An 18,976-nucleotide genomic window follows, 5' to 3' on the forward strand; every position below is an offset into this window, starting at 1 on the left:
CTCACAAAAGCGCAAATTTCTGACCAATTTTGAATTTGAGAGTACTTTTATTTCCGACTCCTCAAATATCCTTGTAGTGCTTTACGAGCCATCAATAAGTACTACAAGCTCTCTGACCCCCTAAATTTCCATTTTTGTCAAGGCTCGTTCTACCGTTCAACTGGGCAGATTTCCATGATTTTTGTGGTAATAGTCAGGCGATAGCCCCCGGATACTTCCTCATTTTTAAGGATTGAATTTAAGTTTCGATTCGTCAACCGTATTTTACGTAAAACTTCGAGAAGGAAATGTGGTAAGGTAATTGAAATGAAGGTTTTCTCTCTTCTTTCCCTGTTTAAGCACCCAAAATCGACAAATTGCCCAGTCCGGTTCCTTTGGTTTTAATCCTGGCGAGAAGGTTGAAACAGGGTTTCTACACTGCAGTATTTGATTCTTATTGGTCCGCGATTACGCTTAGGCTGAATTACGGCCGCTGTAAGCGTTAAAATGTTTCTCAACGTGAATTATTCAGTTCTTTTCAATTCGCCTTCAATTGCGCCTGTAGCAATTGCTGTTACGAATATTTTGTGCGTGTTGATTCAAGCTCAATACATACTTGACTCTCTGAAGGCGTTTTGTGTGTGCAAGTAGCGCACTCTGTAGAAGAACAAACGAAGTAGGGATCGAGCGATCCATTCAATTTTTACATCTGTTGTTCTCCAACAGGGTGCGCTACTTGCGCACACAAAACGCCTTCAGAGAGTCAAGTATGTAATGCGCTAAAATCAGCACGCACAACATAATCGCAACAACAATTGCTGCAGACGCAGTTGAAGGCGAACTGAAAAAAACCGTATAATTAACTTTGAAATGAAAACATTTTAGCTTTTAAATTTTTTGATGGGGGATTTTCGACGGACTTTTCATGATACACTTTGTTGTATCATACACAGAATCACTATTTATCAATACACTTTAGAAAATATATTAAGTTGACTCCATCCCTTGCGCGCGATAGACCCATTACCGCTATCAGGTCCTATGCTTGGATGTCAATATTGAAGCGTTAGGGAAAAATGCCTTATGAACACTCGGGCATTGCCAAATTCCTTTCGATTCAATAAGAATTCCCTGGAAAACGCGCGAGCTCTCTTTTGTAAATCTTCTGAGTAAAGATTATTTTAAAACTTCCAAAGATATATAGTCCTAACTTTCCTTAAAAGCAATGTTTTATCAAAAGAAATTTGGCAACTCCCGGGTCTTCGAACATCATTTTTAGACCGCTGCAAACTGAAGGAAAAATGTCGTAGGAATACACGAGCGTTGCTAAATTCCTTTCGATTAAATTAAAATTCCCGGGAAAAATTGCTGAATTCTTATCTTCTGAAGTTTTAGAGAATTTTCTGCGCAATTTAATCTGATGATCTCCGAGAATCTCAAGAAAATGTGTTTCTAAATTTTTATAAAAATAATCTTTTATAGGAAGAAAGTTGGCAACGTCTGGGTCTTCATGCGACGTTTTTCCGCCGAGGCAAACTAGCTTTCGCGGCAGCCAAGCCTAGCTCCGGAGATGATTAATTATTTTGGAAAAAAGTTCACAAAAGTGTAAAATTAATTTTTGGATTTTATATTTTTAGCGTTGAACGTCTTTCAATACTTTCAAGAACAGAGGTTAAAAATTTTAAGCCATAATTTGCATCAATAAAACTCGTCAACAAGGGTAAATTTGCCTACAATGTATCAACTGCTTTGGTAGATTTTCAAGGCTGATTCTGCAAGTGACCTTCATTTTTCTTGATTGGGCTAATCAAGGCCGGAAAAGCAACTGCTTTTAAATATAGTTTCCCTTAACGCCAGTAAATTTGGTCGAATATTATTTTGGGATCCCTCAGGACCAAAATAATTTATCCGCCTTCAGGGCCGGATTAAGGGGGTGGCCACATGCGGGCCGCGGCCCATGGCGGCAAATCTAAGGGGCGGCAACAATTTGCAATTTTTTTAAATGTAGGTATAAAAAAAATCGGATTTATAAAAAAATTACAAGCAAAATCTCTCATTCCCTGAGAGTATAGTAATTTCTAATTTTGTCGTCTTTCGGTGATACAAGAGACAGCACCTTTAATTAATCGAGTTAAGAGAGAGACCAAAGAAGCAATTTGGCCAGGAACGGTGCGACTGAGAGAGAAATGATAACAAGGACTTAAGATGAAAAGGAGGCCTCCGCGCGGCGATCGGCATGTAACACATATTAGCGCCTACAAGACTGCACGAATACTTCACGCATTGCATCAAACACAGTGCGGTTATTGCGGTCAGCGTGAAACGCATAGCGCCTACAAGACTGCGTGAATACTTCACGCGTTGCGTCCAACACAGCGCGTTCAGCAGCGGTCGGCGTGAAACGCATAGCGCCTACAAGACTGTCGGAATACTTCACGCATTGCGCCAAACACGGTGCGGTCAGCGCGGCCCGGCGGCGAAAGTTAAAATCATTGATCTACATTTATGTTTGTTCTTTTATAATTTTTTTGTTCACTTCTTTTGAATGGAAGGCCTTGTCCACACAGAGATAGATTTACGGAACTTAACTCTCGCGCAAAGTTCCGTGAGCTTTTGCTAGTAGGGTTGACAGGGCTTTCCCAAAAAATGTGTTCAACACGAGTAAATGCGTCTTATGCACCCCTCCCCCGCTGGCACGTTCATTTGATGGTTTTTATCGAGTTTCAAAACGAATGAGAAGGGGGCGGCAAAATATAGGCGGCCCATGGGCGGCAAGCACGAGAATCCGGCCCTATCCGCCTTTGTGGGGAATTAGATGAGAAATTTTTAATAATCTTTTACCACCTCAATTCTCAGGAATTTGATATTCGAGGAATTCAGAAACTTTTTTGGCAGAAGGTTGTCTCAGTTGCGTTTCAAGGGGGAACAGGCTCGCAAAAGATGTCAAGAAGGCCAAGTTTATTCGGAGGAAGGTCCCCCTCCCAAAAAAAAAAAAAATAAAATAAATTAAAACCTGCCCCGAATGAGCTTTGGAGGGAATCTCTGAGAGAAAAAAAAGTCAAGTTTTTGACATGTTTAGATATCAAAACAATGATATATAGATGTCACTTTCGAAAGGAAATTATTTTTAAAGAAAATGATGACAAGTAAAACACGCATGATGAAAAAATGAAAAGTCAGAACATTTATTTAAAAATAATAAACTTAACACTACCTTAGGCATACGGGTCAACAAAAATGGTATGTTCAAAATTTACTTATCGTTAATAACATTTTTATCAATGGCTTCTGAAGATAATGAATAAATTCACAAACTCTGATATGTCAAAAGTCATTTGACATTACTACAAAATCATTCATGAGCTTGTTAAAAGTCGAGATCTTTAAAAACTATATTTTTAGTCACATCTCCGCAAAGCATCAAAGAAATAATGAAAACGCTCATAAACAGAAGTTTGTAGAAAATGCGACTTTTTGTTTCGTGCGATATCTAAGATGGAAAGATCGTTTCAGAGTTGAAATACTTTGATACATTACGTTCAAAATGGCACACTTAAATTGTGTTTAAGTACACATCAGAAACTAAACATATGTTTCCAGGTCGTTTAATCGGCCAGTTACGCTATTATAGAATCGTATTTTAACGGTTGAATCCTGCACATTTATCAGCAATAAAAAAATAATGAGATCCATCCAAACATCAATTTCTACAATGATGTTTTTTGGCGAGACCTCCCTATGAAAAATATGGAACTGTTAGTTAGAGACCGAGTTAGGTACTACTATAAGGTATCTTTCACTTTAAGTTTCGGCTATCTGAGATACTAACATGTTATTTTAACGGAATCAAACGTGCATATGTTCACGTTTGCTTTGCTTCCGCACTGCATAACACTTAGGCGCAAGAAATTATGGTATGTACCAACGCGATCAGTATTTTTTTTTAAAAGAAAGTTTCTATCGACATTATAAAAACTTAACACCCCGATGAATTTCGTTTGCTTATGTTATTGTCTAGACTGCAACCTTCAAAAGACGTTTAAATGAATGGTACAACTGCCTGATTACTAACTGCGAAACGCATAGTTTTAATTCGTATACGGAAGAGCATACCTACTTGGTACGTTGGAGTAAAGTAGCAAAGAAATCATTGATAAATGAAGAGGAAGATGGCATAACATAGGTATGGTGATAGTAATCTACAGCAAAATAACTTAACAAAAAAAAATGTATGATAGTGTTAAAAATACAATTTTTGATCGAGTCAGATCTAATTTTTGGTACAATCAACACGTTGTATAATCACAAAAATGGTATACGAGAAACTTTCGTTTACTCATTGAAAAATAGAACAGAGGTGATTGATGGGTCAACACATCTGTCACATAATTGTGATGTATTATCAACTCATTTGAGTTGATCTATAACTTTATGAGCTTTATGTTCCACTGGGTTTGACTTAACTACAAAGAAAAGATCGCAGAGGAACTTATGTTTAAAGGCTTGATACAATTATATCGACTTTGCCGTGGCTAAAATTGCATAAGCAGTCAAATGAAGGGTAACTTAATGTCACGCTTATTTGTTTTAACAATTTGAAGCGGTACGTTCGGATAACGTTTACATGAAATGGTTGATTTTTTGGCCTGTTTCTGAAACGAGCTATTTTTGCGATTTTACAGGTAGGTATTTTTTTTTTTTAAAAAAAGGGTTCGACTTCATTGTGATCGGCGTTGTCTGACTTTTTACCGCTGATTTTAGATCAGCAAATGCTTTTTCTTATTGCACATCAATCTTTTTATAATTGGGTTTAAAATTGCTGAAAATAATGAAAACAATAGAGAATTTGCAGGTGTCTGAAATTTGATGAATTTCAAGTTTAAGTAGAATCTACTGAGTGAACTGATCACGAGGATACCCTTGGTTCATGAATTGAACGATCATTGGAGAAGATATGACAAAATGATCTTATCTGCCAAAATACGTGTGTTCAAATGTGAATTGCCGTTAAATGACGTCACTAGGCGATGCATTTTCTCCCTTTTAAATATATTTTTATACTATTTCCCATGACAGAAAAAAATTATAAAAATTCGGTGAAATCAGCTCTTCAAGCACTTGCAGATGAAGCAATAAAAATTTGCATGAAAATTCTCCAATGGTTCTTAAAATCAGCGCTACAAAGTCAGCAGAGCCACAAACTGAGCTTTAAAGCCCTTCTCAGAATCGCACAATTTGGATTTCATTTCTGCTGTCCCGCAAAGGTATGCGTTTTCGCACAAACGTCCGGACAATTGGACTGCATTTTGCAATTTGGAACTATAGATTCTGGCACATCTGAAAAAAACACTTATGTGCATAAGGAAACCAATGGCACATACGCTGTTTTTAACCCGGGCCAGAATTTGTAGTTCCAACTTGCAAAATGCAGTTCAATTAGCCCTTTTGTAAAGAACGATGTGCATTCATTTTGTTTGATCCTTTTTTCAAATCGTTCAAAAGCATGATCAGGCGAGCCAGGCTAGGAAACAGGCATCGATGACATTGACATTGTTAGAGTGTTCACTTGTGGGGGTGCCGTTTTCTGCGATACTAGCGCGGCACACGGAGCATGTCCGCACCTCGGATAAGTTGAAATCCTCACTAACCTTCCGTCGCCACAAACTCAGGCCGGATTCACCAGGAGCGGCTGCTGGAGAAAATGTCATTTATTAGAATGGTTTCATTCGGATAGGTAAAATAAATCCACCTTGAGAAGTGCATCACAGACATATTGTCACAAAACTCATCGTCTCCCTGACGAAAGAACAAAACTCCATTCCAAGGTTGCAAAATTGACTCAGCGAATTCAATTTTTTACAGAGGTGTACCTTTGCAGGATGCTAATTTGGGTTCACTGACGAGTGCGCTCAACTGATGAGGTCTAAAAGGTCCGAAAACTCGATCGATCTCTCGGCTCGGCGTGAAAGCAACTTAAGGTGATTCGATGGAGGCCATTTTTTGCGTCAAAGCGACGTGCGATATATCGCATCGATTAGCTCCATAATTTCAGCTACTTGTCATTTGCTTCAAATTTTGAGATCGCACTTCTGTTGTCATGAGACTGAAGTACTCATGTACCAAATTTGACAAAGGAATTCAACGCAATAAATGCGTGGTTTTTTTAGAGAGAAAATATCGCATTCGAGTGTACTTTCGATAACAGTATCGAATGCGATGTTTTCTCTCTAAAAAATCCACGCTTTTATTACATTGAATGTTACGTCTTTCTTAAAATTGGTAAGTGAGTGCTTTAGTCTCCTGACAACAGAATTGCGATCTCAAAATTGGAGAAAAATGACGAGTAGCTGAAAAAATGGAACCAATTGATGTGATATATCGCATGCCGTTCTGACACAAAATATGACGTCCATCGAATCACCTCAACATTCCAACGCAAGTTGCCTGAACCGAACACCCTCCCCGCTCCCCTCCCCTTAATCTTATCCTGGTACTCATTAGAGTCCCTTCATACTGAGAGTGAAGACAATGCGAATCCATTTCTGATTGGTTCCCGTATTTTAGGCATTCACAGTGTCACGAACGGGAATAAACATTACATTTTCATCAATTTCAAAGATTATAAACTGGAACGGACCGGGGAATGGGGGCACGGCAAGGAACAAATGGAATGAGAGAGGGAACGGAGATTGGAATTCGGGAACGGGTTGATCAAGTATTACAAAAACGTCCGATTTGTGTAATCTTCATTCCCATTTGTGACATCCATGAGCCGCGTTGCCTCAATTCTCTCTACGAACGGACTCAAGTACTCATTAGAGTTCAAACATTTTTGACTGCAATTGAAATTTTTGGAACTTTTTGGCTTTGTTTCCCCCGCGAAATGGTGTGGACCCAGCACCATTACACCACCTTGTTACATACAAAAATGAAAAAAACGCGAAATGGTGTGGACCCAGCACCATTTCTCCACCTTGTTACTTGTTATATACATTCACTGGTAAAAAAAAAACCTCTTGGACCAATGCCGCGGTGCATTGACTTAAGAGTGCAGTTTCTTGTCGCCGGATTTAAGAGTCTTGAACTCTTGTTTCAAGCGGATTTTGCATTGATTCAATTCAAAATCCACTTGAAACAAGAGTCCAGACTCTCAAATCCGGTGACAAGAAACTGCACTCTTGAACCAAGAGGTTTTTTTTTACCAGTGTTTCTTAGTTTTTTTGTCGTATGATTCAAGAATGATGTCAATTATTCACCTGGAATCGAAACATCGAGAAGAAAAGCGACCAAGCCTCCAATGAAAACGTACGATTTTAAGAGTGGTTTGATAGAATCAACAACATCTACTGAGTGCACTGATGTCTCTACTAACTCTGGATGAGTCGCCACCAAATTTGGAATGATCTGAAAGCAAAGTATTGTTTTCACGATTAGAATATTTCAAGGCATAGTCTTACGAATAATCTAGCTGACTCTTCAAATTTTCATGTATCGTCCAGTGGCGTGGCGTGAGTTGCGATATATAGATTGTTGTGCCATTTAAACTTATAGAAAAGGATCGATTAACAGGGTGTTCGCAGCGAACGCCTTAATAATCGATTCTTTACCATAGGTTAAAATGGCATGACAATCGATACATCGCAATTCACGCCACGCCACTGGTATCGTCATGGTTTGTTCTAGATTTCTATTCGTCGTTCCCTTCACGGGAGAACGTAACTACATGCCAATGTTGCCAAATCTCCCGTTGGAAATTACACTTTTACCACGAGAATTTTGGACATTTTTTACAGAAAATTTCGGGTATTTTTCCTCTGACCTCGTGCAAAAATCAGCAAAATTTTGGACAATATTTGCACAAGTAAAGTCCATTGTGTTTCCATGACAGGGAGGTTTGAATGCACGCGTCAAGAAACATTTAATATCTTGGTTAGGAGTCAATTTCAGAAATTTTCGTTGCACAAATTGTGTTCTACATTCAATTTTAGCTAAACAGTACGTATCAGAATGCGTTACCTCGTGCCTTGTCTAGTGGCTCATTTGGCAACACTGTTTCTCTTCACTTAAACCTATACAAATGTATCGATTCTTCAATCGTAACTCAGTTCTCATACCTATTGGAGATAGTCTCATTTGGCAACACTGTTTCTCTTCATTTAAACCTATATAAATGTATCGATTCTTCAATCGTAACTCAGTTCTCATATTGAAGATAGTCTCAATCTTTCTTTCTCATGCTTGCAAAGTATGTAGGCAGAGGGTACCGATGCTCAAAAATGAACATCATATGAAAGGCTGCAACATTTGAAATTATAAATTCATAGGAAAACTTACATATCCGAGAAAAATAGAAGCAGTAATGATGAATGTGTTTCTTTTGGATTTTCGTTCAATATACCATAAGTATGAGAGCGCTGAAAAGAAGATGAAGAGTCTTGCGTTAAAAAATAAAGAAGGAATGAGAAATGCACTGCGTGGTACTTCCAAAACAGTATAGGGACTGAATCACAATGAATTATCAACTTCATCAACCTTCTTTCACCAAGCAGCATCCAGTTTTAAATGTACTTCGCGCAGTTCGCCTTCAACTGCGTGAGTAGGCAAAAACAGTTCCTACACAGTAATTGAAATCTTACGCAAAGAGAGTTTATAACAGTTCGCGAGGTTCGTTGTTTATTTAGGGTAGGTCTCTCTTTGGGTAAATCTGGCTGACGGCCACCACAAAAAACTGCCCGCCGGTTTTGAAAAAACGTGTAATCAACTACGCAGATTGCGCGCCAAGGAGTGCGGATTTCAGACTTTTTTGATGTAACCAAGATTTTTGAGCGAATTTATCCTTAGAAAATGTATTCGGTTGGCTGTATCTCTTGCATACAACAGGCCCATCGCCTGATTGTTAAGAATATTTTCAGCTTATTGGCAAGATAAAACAAGACCCAACCCTCTGTGCCATGTAAAACATTGATTTCCGCTATCTCCTCCTCATGCTGAAACGAAATTCAACAGCCAGACCGCAGCCGTGTTAAACGCTTAACGTTCGTTTCGCCTTCAATAGGACGATTAGGCAGAAATAATTCCTGTGGAATAAAATAGTGGTACTCTGAAACTGACCCGTAGACCCGTATGTTTAATCGAGAGACTCTCTTGCTACCTAACAGATTTTACACAACTATTTTTTAGTTTAATTATCCAAAATACACTTTTTAATTTTTTTTTTTTTCGACGGGGGTTGGGTACTGATCTTCATTTAATTGTCGATAGATAAAATGAGACGCTTGGAGGACAAGGCACATGAGTGCAGTTTTTGCTACTTCTAGAAATACATGTTCAAAGTTCCAAAGTTACGTGAAGCGTCATGACAGAGATGAAGTTTAAAGAACTCATTTTTTGATGCTTTAAAGTTAGATTTTAGTTGTGAATATTTTACAGATTATACTTTCAAACTAGTTTTAATTGAGTTTATGAATATTTCAATTTTTTCAAAAACTGCACTTATGCGCCTTGTCCCCAAAGTCCCTCAAATCTCATTTTATCTCGAGAATAGAAGAATAGGTTTAAGAAGTGTCGTTTTGAAGTTTGAATGGAACGATATCTAGATGAAAGAGCTGCAAGACTTGTTTCTCAACACCAGTGCAGAGTGTATTCTTTTGCATTTGCGTACCTTGGCACGATGAATTGACACAACTATTAAGCATGAGCGCACCAATAATAGGAACAGGAACCAAGGTCAGAAAAGCCCCCAGAGGCCCGTACAAAGAGATCAACATCAGGATTATGGAAGCACCTTGCACCACGCACCGACTGCTAACCTGTATTGAAAAAAAAAATACCACGAATAAATTATATTTTTTTAAATAAAAATCATAGTGGTCGAGAAAAACGGGGGCGAGATTTTAAAGAACACTCAGGGTCGTTCATAAATTATGTCATCCAATAGTCCAGGCGCCCAGTAAGTTTACCTGGAATTTCCGGTACACAGCTATTTTTTGGGCCTGATTTGTGTTTTTTGGGTCGCTGAATCCGAACCTGAAGTTTTCTAACACGTATCTGGTGCGCATTTGCCGCCATGTTTAAAAAAATGGTCTAAAAGTGCCTTTATTTGGCCTCCCTCCTGCTTCCATTCGTCCACGGCCGGATTAAGGGGGCCGCGGCCCATGGCGGCAAATTTTGCAATTTTTTTGAATGTAGGTATAAAAAAATCGGATTCAGAAAAAAAAAAATTATCAATGAGAAAAGGGGACAAAATCTCTCTTTCCTTAGAGTATAGTAATTTCGAATTTTTTCTTTTTTCTGCGATACAAGAGACAGCATCTTTAATTAGTCGAGTTAAGAGAGCCTACAAGACTGCATGAATACTTCACCCATTGCGTCAAACACAGTGCGGTCAGGAGCGGTTGACGCGAAACGCATAGCGCCTACAAGACTGCAGGAATACTTCACGCATTGCGCCAAACACAGCGATAGAGTGGTATCAGCGCGGCGCAGGCGCAGCGGTGGCGGAACAAGTTAAAATTATTCTACCACATATGTTTGTTTTTTCATACTTTTTTGGTTTATTCCTTACAAATGGAGGACCTTGTCCACACAGAGACAGGTTTACGGTACTTAACTCTCGCGCAAAGTTCCGTGAAATTTTATTAGTAGTGTTGACAGTGCTTTCGCAAAAAATGTATCCAAAATGAGTAGGTAAACGCGTCTTATGCACCCCTCCCCCTCCGGCATGTTCACTTGATGGTTTTTATTGATGTTTCAAAACTAATGAGAAGGGGGTGGCAAAATACAGGCGGCTCATGGGCGGCAAGTAGGTAAATCCAGCCGTGCATTCGTCACTATTTGTCAATGAAATACACTTAGTCTGTTTTAACGAGCTGAGCATTTTGAATTCCTTTTATACCTTGGTGCTTTCGATATCAGCAATGTCTGATTGTGATGGGCTCATTCCAGCAGGAACTCCGAAAACGGACGCCAAGGCCGAGGTGACGCCTTCAACCAGCACCCCTCGATGCGTTATTTTCGAAGATGGAATTTTTTCTGCCGTGGGAAAGAGAGAAAACAGATTAAAATGTATAAGGAGCAATGAACATCGATAGTTTTATAATTGGACGGATTTCTATCAAACGGACCTAAGCGCCATAGGGCGAGGAAGGTAGAGGGGGTCTTGGATTGGCGGCGGAATCGGGCGTCCGGCTTATTCCGTACTATACTCGCAATGCTTTTCCATGGCGCTTAGGTCCGTTTGACAGAACGCGCTATCCGGGATTCTGAATTCCTCAAAAGGAACTCAAATTGGCGCTTAGTACCGTTTGATAGAAATACGTCCAATTGCGAGGAGAAGTGTTGAGTTTTAAGGTGATTCGACGGACGCCATTTTTTGTATCAGAGCTGCGTGCGGTATCGATTCGTTCCAAAATTTCAGCTACTTGTCATTTTTTTCGAATTTTGAGATCGCACTTCTGTTGTCACGAGACTAACGAATTCATGTACCAAATTTGACAACGTATAATAAAGGTAGAGGTTTTTTAGAAGAAAAATATTGCACTCAAAACTGCACTCGAATGCGATATTTTTCTAAAAAAAAAACCCTGCCTTTATTACATTGAATTACTTTGTCAGAGGTCCATGAATTCTGTCGTCTCATGACAACAGAAGTGCGATCTCAAAATTTGAAAAACATGACAAGTAGCTGAAATTATAGAACAAATCGATGCGATATATCGCACGTCGCTTTGACACGAAAAATAGCGTCCGTTGAATCACCTTTAGCGGGGAATAAAACGAGTTTATATTACGAAACTTTAATTAAAAGTATTTAAGATGACTGGATCCTTTCTATGTTTTTATGGCTTTTTTTATGAATCTTTTTTGAATCATTTCTCCAAGAGGAACCAGCTACTATCAGCTTGTTGCGTCTTGCCTGACTTTCAAAATGGGAGGTGAACTCACGAGAGGGAATAACCTCTAGCTGGACCCTTCCAAGGAATTTTGTTTTCAACTTGGCTGGGATGTGGTTTCGATCGCAAAAAGTGCCTTCAATCACGCAGCTATGCTTAACGCCCAACAGGGAGGCACGAATAGCCGTATCATTTTTTTTTTCAAGGCAACATCTATAGGTTATGAATGAAAATGTACTTACGGCATAAGACACAACACGCGTTTTGCTGATCGACAGATTCCATGACGGTCATCAAAACAGCTGGTAACATCAACAGAAACGAAGAGACAGACAGGGTAGGAAAGCCGTAGTAAACTGTGAAACAATCATTAAAATAATTTTTTAGCAATTTCAGAGTGACTTTGATCGAGTTCAGAAGAAAGTACTCAAGCCGATTGTTTCTTAGGTAAATGTCAATCAATTTTTAACCCCTGGTTTTGTTTTGCTGCACTGGATTTTCTCTTTTCGCGAAAAATAGCTAAATATTGGATCTTTTCATGATTAAACCAAACAATTGAAGCAAAATGCCGTTGGCTAAAGTCGAAATATGAGTATCTGCATTGCAATGTTTCAAAATCTCCGATTACGATTTGTTTTTTAGAGAGATGGAACCAAAATATCTTTTTTGGAATTTCTGTTAATATATTTGAATGGACGAGGAAAATTCACAGACATTTTTTTTAAAAAACTGTTTTTTTTTTTAGGTTCGGTAGAAACCGGATGTACGCATTTTTTCACTTTAGCCATCGATGCCAAAGTTTGCTCATTAGGGGAAACTTCCACATTTTTTGCCGATGTTGTATACACTTCTGTTCCTCCCATTTTTCATAAGGCGGTATCGGTTCCGATTGATTGAAAATTTTGAATGATAAAACTCGTAGCACAATCCCTTCCCCCCCCCCCCCCCCTCCACCAAAAGAAGCCATAGGGAGGTATAGCAACAGTGGCATTTGACGGAATTGCGTAGTTTTATATTGATTCATGGAATAAAATCCAGGGAGTCCTTTGAGGAAAATATAATTTGGACATATTTCTGCCAAACGCAACTATGCTCATAGAGACATGAGTCCTGAGCCCCATAAGAATATATGCATAACAGGGCTCACGTCATAATGCACATTGTTCTATTTGGCAGAGATACGTCCATTTTATCGACGAGGAAGTAAAATAGTATAATAATCATACTTACATGGGCTGAATATATTTATGATGGGTGTGTGAGAAATAATGGCAACATGAGTATCAGTTCGAGCCATGTCTCTCGCGGACAAGGCATCGTAGTACGTGAGGAACCAACAAATAATCCATGCGAGTATTACTGCAAAAGGCACCTGAAAATTGATGAATACTTGAATGAATGGTCATATTTTCTGATTATTGAAGGGAGTAGTCTGACTCACATTTTCCGTTTTTTATATTGCATTATTTTTAATGTGCACGTATCGCAAATTGAAATCGGTAGCATGGCCCGAAATTTTTACGGGGTGGGAGAGGTCAAATTATCTCATGGAGGCACTGGGTAAATAAAGTCTGTTAGTAAAAAATTTCCGACACACCGCGGAGAAGTATGTGTGTAGCAGGCAAAGAGTCAAATCAGGCGTTTCATCAAATGCCTAGGCAAATGGTCAAATATAGATTGAAATTCTGATTATTTTGCTACTCGTAGACAAAATAATTCATTGATCGTGTAGAAATGAAATCTCTGCGCAGAATTGCATTATAAAGTAGTATTTTAAACGGTTTCTAGCTCCTGAACAAATATTTATGTTGAAATTCACAACATCACATAAGACACAGAATTTTTAGAAGTTTAACACTGAAATATTAGTGGATCATTTGAATATTAGTTGATCATTTGTTTTTTTCTCTTATATCCTAACTAATTTTGACATATTTGTTATCGCCGTTATAAATGTGCATTTACAAAAAAAAAAAAAAAAAAAAAAAAAAAAAAAAAATAATAGGAAGGAAGAAGGCATGTTTGTAGAGTTGAGTACTCCGTTTCTCCCAAAATACCGATAAGTCGTGAGCTTTTCGTCATATTCATAAAATTTCATGAACTGTCAAAATTTGACTATCTGCCTAGGCATTTGACGAAATGCGTAATTTGGCTAATTGACTGCGACATATGTATTTTTATCGAAAAACCATACTAATTATCCTGTTGAATTTGGAGAGAAAAATTAGTTCTTCAGAAATGTCAAATACTTACAGCTAAAATTTGGAAAATTTCTGTTCTGTGCATGTAGCATCCTCTTTGGAAAGTTAAAGTCGGCACTGGGAGAGGACTAGATCTAAGGTACTGAGAAAATATTACTATCAATAACAGGGTCCTGAAATCAAAAAATAAATGAATGAATTATATTGAACAGTCGTCTCAATTTGAAAGAGTTGGCAATACGTTCCCAAAAGTTCAAATGAACTGACGGTGACAATTTCATCAGAGAGAAAACAAAATTGAAAAAATTCCCTTATACCAGATAAATTTTCTCCCTTGTAAAAAACACCGATGAACAAAAAAAAAAAAAAAAGAAGAAGAAAAAAAAATGGTGATGGATACTCTAGTCTGTACACCCATGTACGTTCCACATGCAACAAATTTAGCGGTCAATACTAGATTCTTAGCAGTGAGTGTTATCCATTAGCTCAGCAGATCCTGTAGATTTCTTGGTAATCAAGCGTAGTAGAAACTAATACTTATTATTCCGTTTTTTCCATGCAAAAAGTTACACTGAATAAAGTTACGGTACTTTTAAGGATTATATTTCCGTTTTTTTATTGCAATCTACATCGAGTGTAGACATTTTTTGTTTATCTGTTGAAGATTCTTTGTAAAGAAACATGAATTTTCGACTTAAAATCACTTTAGATACGATGTACATACCCGCCGGAGATGTACCAGTTCAGGAACACCTTTTCCATGACGAGATTGAAAATTGAAAAAATTGTTAAAACTATCATCGGAAAGACTGTCAGCGGGGACACAAACCGCAATATTTTCCCGAGGCAACCTGGAATGCAAAAAATTAGATCAGGTTTTTAAGTACAGATTTGTTAAGGCTTTATACAGAGGTGGGTGGAGTGAACGCCCTGAAATTTCGAATACAATCGCCTCAATAGCGTATCTCTTTCCTCCCTCCTTAGTAAAAAGTTTAGGAAGGAGAAAAATGGAGGAGTGTGATGCCCACGCTTCAGAAAAATAACTATCTGGGTATAAACAATTTTTTGGTTAAAATGCGTTGAAAATGGCCTCATTAGAACTTCCAAGTTACATAAGACTTGTTCAAAAGGAGAAAAATAACGGCCAGAGCAAAGGTCGTCCTCCAATTTATTCTCCTTAACAGGTCCTTCTCCACGGAGAGAGAGAGAGGGAAAGAGAGTTTCCTGTGGAATTATCAAAATTCGATATTTAAACTCTAATCGAAAAAAAAAAAAATTGATCTTTTGAACATGTGTGCTCTGTGAAATAAGGTCCCTAATTTCGAAAGTAGTAACATTTCATGAGATTTTCTATTGCTGCAAGGATCTCTATATTCTCAGTATCAAGACAAAGGTTCTGTGCTACTTTTGGAACCGGTGACAATTTTTGAACGTCGGCAGCACCGTTTTTCTTCCCTTTAAATGTATGTGAAACAATCGATTTCTGGTAAGGCAGCTTGTCTCACCTAAAATCGATATTTTCAATGGATTTAAATGAGAAAAAACAATCTCGCTAACTTGCCAAAGCGCCCCTCCAATCCTCTTTATTAAATGAGCGATAATATTCAAATGGGTGATAGAATAGTTACGAACCGGTGGAACCGATGACGACAGTGAGTACAGCAGCCAACATGACAGCACCTTGAACGCTGGCTATCCTGCTGTGCCATAGCTTGGTCCTGCCATCGGGCCCCATCGCGAAAACATCCCCTGGGGTCGAACATTTGTCTTGCCTCAAGAACAAAACCACGCTTACAACGTAAAGGAAATTTACGTTTAAAGATAACGGTAACCTGGAAAAATCACAAACCAGTCTATAAGGTCGATTTTGAGGTATGCCTTTTCCGCACAAAAACCTCTGATTTTGTCACCGCCCCACAAAAATCATTTTATTCATTTTATTTTAATTGCATTCTAAATATTCAAATTTCAATGCGTTTTAAATGCGTGATGTGTTACGGATATTTGTCTAAAAGCTCTTCTAGCAAAATTCGAATCAATAAGCTGCGCGGTGTTGTCAAATTGTGTGAATAAATACAATTTTCGGAAAGATTTCGTCCGGAAATGTCAACCTAAAATTTTGTGTGGAAATGTCAAAATCGAAAATTTTGTGCGGAAACGTCAACCTTTGGTCGATTTCTCCACACTAGTCACGATTGAAGACTCCAGTTGACTCGTATTGGGATTGACTACGTATGAGTTTATTTGTAGAAAATTAGGGAGTTAGCATCGTATTTATTGAAATTAGAAACAGAAATCTCTACAATTTTAAAATGATTGTTTCAAAAGGAGAAAATTCATTGTTTTTCTTGCAATTGAAATGTTGTGCTATAAAGCCAAATTTTAGCATCAAAAACATTTGTCAGAGAGAAAACTTTGTAGGTCGACAATTTTATCAAGTCTGTCTTTCTGTCTCTCTCATGTCTTCAAGTGTGAATTGTATAAAATATAAAAACCAAAAACAAAATGAGAAAATCACCATATCCACCAGGTACTTCAAATTTTAAAATGGTACATCTCAAAACAAAGGACAAATACTGATTCCTTATTTTGCCTCCAACTTTTTTACACGATTCAGCAAGTATAGTATACTGGTCTTTTTCCAATAAAATCAAATGATACAGTTGATCCCATGTTGAATGTATCAGTTAAGTCACCATCATAGCCTCGTCTTCTACTTTTTTATTTGGATTTGTAGACGGTTTTTCAGCTTAACAAAACACTGAGCCTCTGAGGCATGAGCGGCAATGATACATTGCAAGAATCATTGCTGGCTCCTTCAATTTTAAACGTTGCAAAATGACATACACATGGTGATTTGACAACAGAACAGAATCATAAAACAGTCAATTTTATTAGTCTGATAATTAGGGTTCTAAGTTAAACACTCGCCAGCTATGACTTTCAAAGTTAACTTGCACGTCCAAATTTTCCGTTAAGTCAGCCGTAATTCTGACAGACTTAAATAGTACTTACTTCAAAAGTTTTAACTTTAACAGTTTTTAATTTCAAAAGTTATCGTTCTATCAACTTAAGTTAATAGAATTAATCTAAAATTACTTTCCAGTGATTTTACTTTGTTACGACTTGCTTTAACTTATTCAAGAATGACAGGCGATTTGCACATTGTTTATTTCATCTTGCTCCAAAATATGACTGGGATTGTCTGTTTTGATAGCGAAGAGAGCAGTAAGAGCAAAAATGAAGTTTTAAGACGGGCTCAGAAGCTTTTGACCAGAAAATTTTATCAAAAAGAAGCTTCTGTTCTTTCTCAAATTGCCACTAATCATCCGGAAGACTCTTGGAAATCGTTTGGATGATTCAAAATCGACCAATTTTATTTCAATTACATAAAAAGGGCATTTTCCATTTTCATGCTAGGCCGGCATTTTTTTGTTAGGCAAGATAGCTGTAAGTGCTATCTTCTGCATGCTTTCGTGGTTGCGTTCTGGACACACAACAAACATGCTTTTAGGTTAGAAATTGGCAGAAGTGGACGGCTCTTTATTTTAAAGCACTGTTTTCATTGGCTCTCTGGAGGAATAATGTCACTTACTGCCGTCTCGCCTAAAACTGCGTCATTTTTTGCGCACTTACGGCTTTCTCACATGTCTCGTTTTCATAAAAATAAGATGAATTTTGCTTATTTTGCTATTTCGGTGATTTCATCTGAAAGAGATTAGACGCCTTTTGAAGAAAACTGAATTCGGAAACTTGCTGTTCTCTTCGCTACTATGGCAGCCACGGCAATGCGAAACGAAAATGGCATATTACATCGAGGCGAAATGGCGTTATCTTATCAACTCAGAGCTTAAAGTCAGAGATATTTACCTAGTTCCTAGAGAGCTTTGAATGAAAGACGCGGCGGCGGAGAAGAAAATTATGCTTGACAGAATGTGACTCCTCAGAGGATCTTCGTCAAGAATGCAAAATGAAGTGGACAGGAGATGCGCCGTCACAACTGTGTTGCATAGCGTGTTCAGGATTTTCTAAGAAAGAAACAAAGAAAACACGGTTATAAATAGTATAGGTATTTTATATGATATCATATCTCAGATATTTTTACGTTGATAAATCAATAGTTTAGAGAAAAATGCCCTGGTAAAAATTGGCGATAAGAGCTGCGTTTCAAAATACCATAGGAATTCTTATAGCCGGCTAAAGAAGGCTACAGAAAATCATATAGCTGGCTGTAGAAGGCGGAGAAAATCATACGGCCGGGCTATACGAAGCGATAAAAAATTATGCAGCCGGGCTATGGTTCCTATAGCCGTCCTTTACACTTTATCGCCTGGCTGTTGCTTTTTCGCCATCGATTATAAAAGGCTATAAGAATTTGTGTAGAAATTCGTGTGCTTTGGAAATCATTAAGTTTGATACGGAACCACCTTAATAATTACAAAACACACGTTATATTTTCCTATAATACAATTTTTTTTTCATCAATTGAAACGAGAATAATCCAAACAGGATGTGCAAACATGTCAAAATCATGAGTTGAATAACGCTGACTCCGCCAGATTAAATATTAGAGCCTCACACAAAGCGGAGCGGCGACGCACTGGCGCCTACAAACCTAACAGGGATACCTCACGCATTGCGCAACGCGTGAAGTATCCCTGTTAGGTTTGTAGGCGCCAATGCGCGTTTCGCGCTGGCTGCCCGCCTGCCGCACCGCAGCGTGCCACGGCGCTTGAAGCAACTATTTCACACCAGAGGTATTGCACAGTATCATACGAAACCGAAGGCGCTCTAATATATTAGGAATGGCAGGCATCCATCAAAAGTACGGAGCTTTCCTCGCAAAAGAAATCAAGATACTACGGCCCAAAAAGAGAGCAGTGGTCCAAAAACTCACTAAGTCCT

General features: G+C 38.2%; 1 protein-coding gene across 2 annotated transcripts in view; it reads right to left on the reverse strand.

The window, feature by feature from the left end:
- Positions 1 to 3,140: 3,140 nt before the first annotated feature.
- Positions 3,141 to 18,976, reverse strand: part of LOC109040370 (solute carrier family 23 member 1) — a 52,065-nt gene continuing 36,229 nt past the window's right edge. Inside the window, exons 3-13 of one of the 2 annotated variants that reach the window (XM_072303890.1) lie at positions 17,942 to 18,099; positions 15,704 to 15,903; positions 14,796 to 14,922; positions 14,124 to 14,244; positions 13,101 to 13,242; positions 12,113 to 12,226; positions 10,874 to 11,010; positions 9,641 to 9,788; positions 8,314 to 8,393; positions 7,236 to 7,383; positions 3,141 to 5,668 (exon numbers count right to left, since the gene is read on the reverse strand). In XM_072303890.1, the coding sequence (XP_072159991.1) occupies positions 5,487 to 5,668; positions 7,236 to 7,383; positions 8,314 to 8,393; positions 9,641 to 9,788; positions 10,874 to 11,010; positions 12,113 to 12,226; positions 13,101 to 13,242; positions 14,124 to 14,244; positions 14,796 to 14,922; positions 15,704 to 15,903; positions 17,942 to 18,099 (1,557 nt within the window). In that variant the 3' untranslated portion in view covers positions 3,141 to 5,486. Of the gene's footprint in view, positions 5,672 to 7,235; positions 7,384 to 8,313; positions 8,394 to 9,640; positions 9,789 to 10,873; positions 11,011 to 12,112; positions 12,227 to 13,100; positions 13,243 to 14,123; positions 14,245 to 14,795; positions 14,923 to 15,703; positions 15,904 to 17,941; positions 18,100 to 18,976 lie in introns of both variants that reach the window. The other variant, XM_072303889.1, reaches the window with a different exon arrangement.

Source organism: Bemisia tabaci, chromosome 9 (assembly GCF_918797505.1).
Source record: "Bemisia tabaci chromosome 9, PGI_BMITA_v3".
Lineage (NCBI taxonomy): Eukaryota > Metazoa > Arthropoda > Insecta > Hemiptera > Aleyrodidae > Bemisia > Bemisia tabaci.